The sequence below is a fragment of the Pinus tabuliformis genome, chromosome 3_2 (genome assembly GCF_031772625.1).
Source record: "Pinus tabuliformis cultivar Carrire ecotype Pingquan chromosome 3_2, CPIR1, whole genome shotgun sequence".
Lineage (NCBI taxonomy): Eukaryota > Viridiplantae > Streptophyta > Pinopsida > Pinales > Pinaceae > Pinus > Pinus tabuliformis.
In genome coordinates, this window is record NC_142302.1 from 529920886 (window position 1) to 529928666 (window position 7781).

The window sequence follows — 7781 nt, forward strand, 5'->3', positions numbered from 1 at the left end:
CTATTACATAAAAAATCGATCGCCTTCTACAACCTTAGATGGTGGCACCCCTACAAAGGTATGGAATGAAAATAATGTGTAAGTTATTCACACCTCAAGTTTTTTTGAATGTGAAGCATTTTATCATATTCCCAAAGAGGAAAGAACTAAGCTAGATGATAAATACATGAAATTCATTTTTTTGGGATATGTTGATCAGCAGTTTGGTTACCGACTATGGGATCCAATTAAAAATAAATTTATTACAAGAAAAGATGTCATATTTAGTGATTTGTAAAAGCTTAAGAGGTATGTAGGAAATATTGAGATAAAGAAGATGTTGGCATGCTGATAGAAGAACAAGAACATGTTCCACTACTATAAGAAAATGAGCATGATGGACATGAAGATGAACAAGAATTGCAAGAGTTTCAACTGCAGCTGATCCAAATTAGATCATTATATTGTTTTTCGTCCATATTGATTCATTTGGAGTGGAAATGTTGGAGGAATCACCTCACGGGACTGTTTTTATGGCAGTACCTAGTTTGGCGAAATGAGGTTTCAAACCATTCGAGAGCATTTTGAGGCATCAAATGACATTTTTTGGGGGTAAAACTTTGCCACTATAGCGTCACACCTTTTCATGCTGTTGTAAACATAGAAATATTTCCAACAGTGCAAGAATCACGTTTGTCAGAGTCTGTATGGAAAAGTTATGCCGCTCAGAAGTTGACCTTCGTGTTTTCACACCTATAGTTCTGGATCATGTCGCGTCAGCCTCCATTATTCATGGAAAATGGGCTAGCCATGTGTTTCTGATTTAAAATATTCTATAAGAGTCTATTTTGTAACTCTAGTTAAGAGTTTATATAGTCAAACTTAACCACTAATAGGCTAACGGGTTATGTTATAATCGGGCCACTAGGAGGAAGAGGCATTCCATTCTTTCAAGAGAATTGTATTTCATAGTTGAGCAATGATAGCCAGGAGAGATAGGTTAGAGCACAAAGAGAGGATTTGTGCCCTATAGTAGCCCATGGGCCAGAAACATTACTTTTCTATATTTGTAGCCATATTTCTATATAGAGAAACATAGCGAAGTAGCCTCACCTTTCAGATCAGTTTTCTCCTAAAAGGGTTTCCTAAAGAGAATATATTATGTATTATGTGTGTGTGAGATTATTTTTTCGTTCTCTACTTTTTTTCTTGATTTACATTTACATGCTTCCACTAATGATAGTTAATTTTACAGATCTAGAACTTAAATAAAACTGTAATAGTGTAAAATCTCATATTTTAATATAATATTATCATATTTGTTGTGACAAACTATTGAGTGGAATATCCATGACATTTTACGGATTAGCAATAGTCATTGCAAGAGGTCCAGTTGAAAAGAACTCCACCACTGTTGGTTTGAATCTCTACTAGGCCTCATCAGACCTCGTAGAGGTGTCATCCCTCAAACTATATTTTGGTCACTAATGAAGGAGAGCCTTACTATTTTCAAGAAGCTTGTAAAGATGATCATATCAAGGAATTGAAGGTGGCTATGTGGGAAGAAATTGACTCCCTATTAAAAAATCAAACCCAGGAGTCGGTGATGCTTCAAAAAGGAAGATGGTCCCTACAAAACAATGGGTATACAAAATCAAGCATGAGTGTGAGGGAAGGGTTACAAGGAAATAATAGTAGCAAAGGGTTTTTTCGAGAAATGAGTTATTGATTTTAATGAATTATTCTCACCTTCCTTTATGGCGAATTAGAGGAGGAGATTATATGGAGAAACCTAAAGGATTAAAATTAAAAGGTAAAGGTAATCTAGTTTGTAGATTGAGGAAGAGACTTTATGGGTTCGAACAAGCACCTTGCTAGTGGTACGAGAAATTTGATTCATTCATGTTGATCCATGGTTTTAAAATACTAAAAGCTATCGTTATGTTTATATGACAATGTATGACCATGAAACTTATTTTATACTATTACTATATTTGGATGACATGCTCAATTGTGGAGCTGACGACATAATGATTAACATGTTAGAAAATAATTTGGGAAACCAATTTCTGATGAAGGATTTGGGTTCAACACAATAGATATTGGGAATGAATATTATTCATGATAGAAGAAACAAAAAGGTATGGCTGTAAGAAGAAAATATATTGAAAAGGTGATTAGCGGGTTGAGCATGAAGGTTTCCAAGCCACTGAGTACCCCTCTTGCAACCCACTTCAAGCTAAGCACTAGTTTATGTCCTTGTGATGGCATGAAGAAAAAATAATTGAGTAGGGTTCCTTATGCTTGAGTAGTTTGCAACTTCAAGTATGCCATCGTATGTGAAACTTCTAGTATGCCATTGTATGTACATGACTAAATATTGCACATAAACTTGGAATAGTGAGTAGAATCCTTGCTAATCTCGGAAAACAACATTGGCAAGTAGTAAAATGGATTTAGAGGTATCTCACACATACTAGTCATTATTGTTTATGTTTCGGAAAAATATATTGTGCTTGAAGTACTTATAGATGCATATATGGTTGGAGATGTGGAGACTTAAAAGCCCACCAATGGTTATTTGTACACATTTGAAGGCACAACAATGTCTTGGGTATCTAGCTTGCAAAAAAACTACCTCTTTCCACAACTATAGCAGAACACATGCTGCAACCGAGGCTTGCAATGGAATGACGGGGATGCAGTGATTCCTTGGGGAGATAGGAATAAAACAAGAGAAATATGTGTTCTATTGTGATTGTCAAAGTGCTATTTATTTACCAAAGAATCATGTATTCTATTAAGGAACCAAGCACATTGATCTAAGGTACCACTTGATACAACATGTGTTGGAGGAAGGGCATTTCAATTTGAAAAATATTCATGTAGCTAAGAATCATAATGATAAGCTTATGAAGATATTTCCAAATGACAAGCATGCGTTATGTAGACAAGCATGAGTTATGTAGAAGCTTGGTACCCCTCACACAAACTTGGAGTAATGATTGTAACATATGCCTTCAATTAGCTTCAAGTGGGAAAATGTCAAGGAATGAAGAAAACCAGGCTTCTTGAAGTTTCCATAGATTATTGGAAAAGGTTGAAACAAAGTGTTGATGAGGTTTATTTTACCACTCACAGCTCCCAAGTAAAGCATAATCAAATTTTAGAAACTCACACTAAAGACAAATTTTTCCTTAGAAAAGATTGTATGTTTACATAGCCCAATTTTATTTAAAAAGTAGTTAAAAGCATTAAATACAATAGCAAAAAAAAAAACCTCAAGGTTATAGAAAAGTCAGGTCTATATAAACAAGTGATTGTAAACTCTCTTCTTGCCAAATAAGTAAGGTTTTTGAAGAAGTGTAATACAAAACTATAATTTTGCCTTTTACGTGTTGTTTGATTTCATTTCATTTTCTACCTTGGGTTTCACTGTTGTGTCTTCTCTTTATAATGTATAAAAGAATATTGTAGATTTGGAGTCTACATCCAATTTTTTTGATTGTTCGTAGCCGCTCATCACGTTTTAATCTAACATTTTTACGATTAGAGGCTTTCCTAAGGAAATAATATGAGCAGTTGTTCTGCGTGGACTTCGTAGAAAATGCCTGCATTTGATGCAATATGCTAAAACCCTCAATCATTCCAAAATGTTTACAGTTGAGAACAGAAATTACACAAATTTAATCCACATATAATGTTTAAGAAGTTTCATCAGATGAGTTAATACACATGTAATGAAGGCCGCAAAATTGAGAACTAAATTACAAACGTACAGAGAAATCCAGCGAAATCAAACCAATCAACTGGTGTTTGTCAGCTAGCTGGATTGTATCGTTCAGTCCAATTCATGTAGTAAACAAAGTTTTCTTTGATATGGCTAATGCAAGAGAAGATAGTAAGCAGCTTCTGGTGACCACTCAGCTTCTTGATGGGTCAGATCAAGTACTACTGTTCGATGACCCTGAGAGGTTTTGATTGTCCCAATAAGTTTTAGGCCACTTCTTAGTCGAGAAAGGGATAGAGGAAGCAGAAAAAGGGACGTTGGATTGACAAGCCGAAAGGGATGTTGCACTCGCTGCACTTGCAGAATGATCCGTCGCATATAAGGCAAGCATTGATTCTTTCCATTTTCTGGGAAGGGAGAGCTGATCATCACCATTGGTAGATATTAATGTCTTATCGGTTGATCCTGACTGAGATTTTGTAGTGCCTTGACTGATCACGCAGGTGATAGCATTTGCAAGTGCAGCTGTGAAGTTGGGATCCGATGTAATAGCAGCAGTTGTAGCACCGACAGTATCAGCTAAAGAATGCTGTGATCCGCGTGAATTATTGCAATTTGCAGCCGCCTCTGCAATGATGTTTTGAATCAAACTTTGCGTAGAATATCTTGATGAAGCCCCTTGAATCGCTCTTGAAGGATCAATTGTTGTTGGTCGTTGTTGCAGGAACTGCTGGCTAGCCATATCATACTTTGCGCCAAGAGGAGAAGGCTTGCTGTATGAATGAGGTTGGCTGTAGTAGACGCTATTATTATTCCAGAGATTTGACCCTGAGGGCGGTGTTAATGAATGGTCGGAACCCATAATCGAGCTGCTATGAGAAAGCAATCCCGAACCGGCCGATGGATATCGAAATGAGGTGGGGAAGTTGGTAGTTAATGACGGTCCTGCTGATCCCCGCATGCGCAGGATTGATTGTGGATAAGGATTATTTGTGAGGTCCAACGTGATTGAAGGAAGTGAACTGGCTGAAGTGGACATGTTAGGACTAAGGGCAACGAGTTGACCAATTCTTTTATTCCCGGCCCCAAGAAAGTATGAGTTGGCATTCATGGCTTCTAGGCTTAATGTAGAACCAGAAGTAAGCATGGAAGCTGCTGCAGAAGTAGTGGAAGCCATGGCAGTTGCAGCAATAGGAAGAGGGTGATTGTGCGTCCCTTCGTATGTGGTGATCAATATAGACATGTCTTCAGGACATCTTTGTACCTGCATATAGCAAGAAATACAAGATTTAAACCAAATTTATTAGGTTAATCACAATGTTAGAGAATTAGAGTAAGTACTTTCGAAAGATTTCAGGTCTATGGGCCGAGACAAGAAAATTAAAACTGTTTCTATGCATTTTATCAAACCCAATGTTCAGTTTAACATTCTAAAACGTCGTTCCTTTTAAAATTCTAAAACACCCTTTATAAACATCTTGTATATAACCATATGTTCCTTTAACAGGTTAATAAAATCATACTGACCTGCTTCCGGACCGGACATCCTGGGGAGACTGTGCACCGATAATATGCCCTGGGGCAAGGATTGCCCTTGGCTATTTTTTGACCATACTTCCGCCATTTACAACCGTCGTTCATCTGCGAAGTGAAATGGAAATTATTACGCAATGCTCTCAAAATTCATTGGAAACTTATTGAAGAGTTCAACAGAAATTGCGGGTAATGTATCTGCAACATGCTATATCTATGTTATATATATCATGGATGTTTTATTTACAATATGTTTTGCATTTATTTCATTGGGTTCTCCTTGTTAGATATACAACTTTCTGCGTTCAACAATGTTGGTATTTTCTACACTATCAAATTTTCTCATTGAAATCCTGTGGTACAGTAGTTTAGATCAAAGGATTTACTGTTTGTGTTTCGCATCTAGCCCGCACAGATACTCTGGCTTTTCTCACAGGGGGTGCAGTTTCTTCGTTCTTGCTCGTGTCATGCGAAGTCTTCATTGTTTTGTTTGGCGTCCAAGATCCACCTTCTTGTGCATACATACTTTCATCCATAACCAGAGAACTGCTTTCAGGACTAAGGCATGCCTGGCCTTGCACGGTGTCCGTCTTTATTAAACCGCAACCTGATCTTGTGGGAGTACCACTCGGCGAGAGGGTCCCGTCAACAGACTCTGCGCTTGTTTCTTCGTCCTTTAATTCTAATGTTAGGTTTAAGCCCTTCAGATTCTTTACTGGTCCCCAATCCACAAGTGTTCCTTTGCTTTTATTGAGCATCAATTTTTCAGTTTCTGCAGATGCCGTGGTTTCTTCAGGTGGATTTGTGCAGAGAGAGAGTGCCACTATTTGCGATTCATCTTCAGGGCGTTGCGAATCCTGAATTGCAATGGAACAACAATTATCATCTCCTTCAACAGAGCTAATCCATTGAAGTAAGCACCGAAAAGCAGATGCTACTGAATTTAGAATCTGTATATTCTAAGCATTGATCTATCCCATACATCGATCTTAATTGTTCATGATCAGTATTTGTCAAACTCACCTGCTGTCTCAGTTGGGCATTGTCTTCCTGCTTTTGCTGCATAACTCTGAACAGATCCATCTGGAGATTATGATAATTGCTGAATATCCGGGCAAATTCCTTTGTCAAAGTATCATTCTCCTCTTTTAGTCGGCACATTTCTATGCCCAAACTTTCCATCTGTTAACAAATAATCAAATAAATAAGTCACTCATACAATCTATATATCGCAAGAAGCTAAGGCTATCGAAATATAGAGTAAACATTTCACACGTTGTCCTCTAGTTGAGATTTGGGATGTCAATGGGGACGATGGATGAACCGACAGTTCGGATGATTAAGTTTGTGGAAATTCAAGAGAACTTATGTTTGCTTTGGCAAAAAACAGATTTTCAAGATTAGGTACTTGTGCAGTAATTGCACCTTGTGTTACAGCAAGTAAATTAAAAAAACTGAATGAAGCGTGAAAATCTCAATAGTTTAGAGAGTCTGAAACTCTGAGCTTTAAACAGGAAAATCGTTTTACGAAACATGTTTAGAACTGCAAAATATTTATTATTTTCGGCGCTGAGCTCTACACAAGAAGATAGTTCTATCAAAGATATTTTAGAAACAAGATTTAAACCATTTCTATTAATGCATGAAAGAATAATCTGTATTTAAATAGTACTGAATATTCTAATTTCCACTTAGATAATTATAATTCTCCCTTCCTAGACTGGGGAATTTAAACTCAGATTCATTTTCATTGAGTGATCTAGTGTTTCTCGCAATGGGTCATCCTATATTGGAACGCTGATGTTCGTTTATTGCGACTGAAAGACCGTGTACAGGTCTCAAACTCTTGATATGAAAGATTAATGTGCTTGAAACCAAAATAAAAATGACCTAACCCCAGTTAATAGTTGCAATCAGGCAGGGAAAAACAAAGAGATATGAAAAGTACCTTCATTTTTCCATCTATTGGAGAGCTTGTGGGAATGGAAACCCTTAAGGAAGCGAAATTATCATGATAGTAACTATCACGGATCTCTTTAGAAGTCTCAGCACCGTCGGTTTCCTCGTGCTCAGATCGCTCTAACTTATACAGCAAGGCCGATTTAAACTTGTCCCCGAAATCTGACACGTGGTCTTCATCCCCTTCATCATTTTCTTCTTCCAGCCGAACAGACCGATCAATATCTTTAACTCTATCCAACCTCTCTTCCATAGCCATTTTCTTTATCTGATTGAGATTAGTTTTGATGGACTCCTGAGCCATAATCAAACCAAAACCAGAGGCTTTGACTTTATAACTTCCAATTGAAGAAAATCTGCCGGAGAGGGCGAGCTTTATCAAGTGATTTCCCGTTTTGAAAAAAACATGAAAGCAATACAAACAAAATCCAATCAAACCGTTCTCACTGTCGAGGTCCGTACGGACATAAAGAAGTTTGGAGCCAGTGTTTCATGGCTTCCACGCGATGAAATTTAATTGGATTGGAATGAAGAAGCGCGAAGATATATCCACTCACCTTTATTTTCATCTACATCGTCT

General features: G+C 37.3%; 1 protein-coding gene across 1 annotated transcript; it reads right to left on the minus strand.

Annotated features, from left to right (window-relative positions):
* Window positions 1–3915: 3915 nt before the first annotated feature.
* LOC149181629 (WRKY transcription factor 72A-like) lies at window positions 3916–7460 on the minus strand. Its single transcript, XM_089414273.1, has 5 exons — window positions 7191–7460; window positions 6225–6424; window positions 5629–6142; window positions 5237–5350; window positions 3916–4973 (listed from the first exon to the last, which is right to left on the minus strand). Exons 1-5 carry the CDS (start codon window positions 7458–7460, stop codon window positions 3924–3926), a joined length of 2148 nt encoding a protein of 715 aa, XP_089270399.1. The 3' UTR covers window positions 3916–3923.
* Between the last annotated feature and the right edge of the window lie 321 nt (window positions 7461–7781).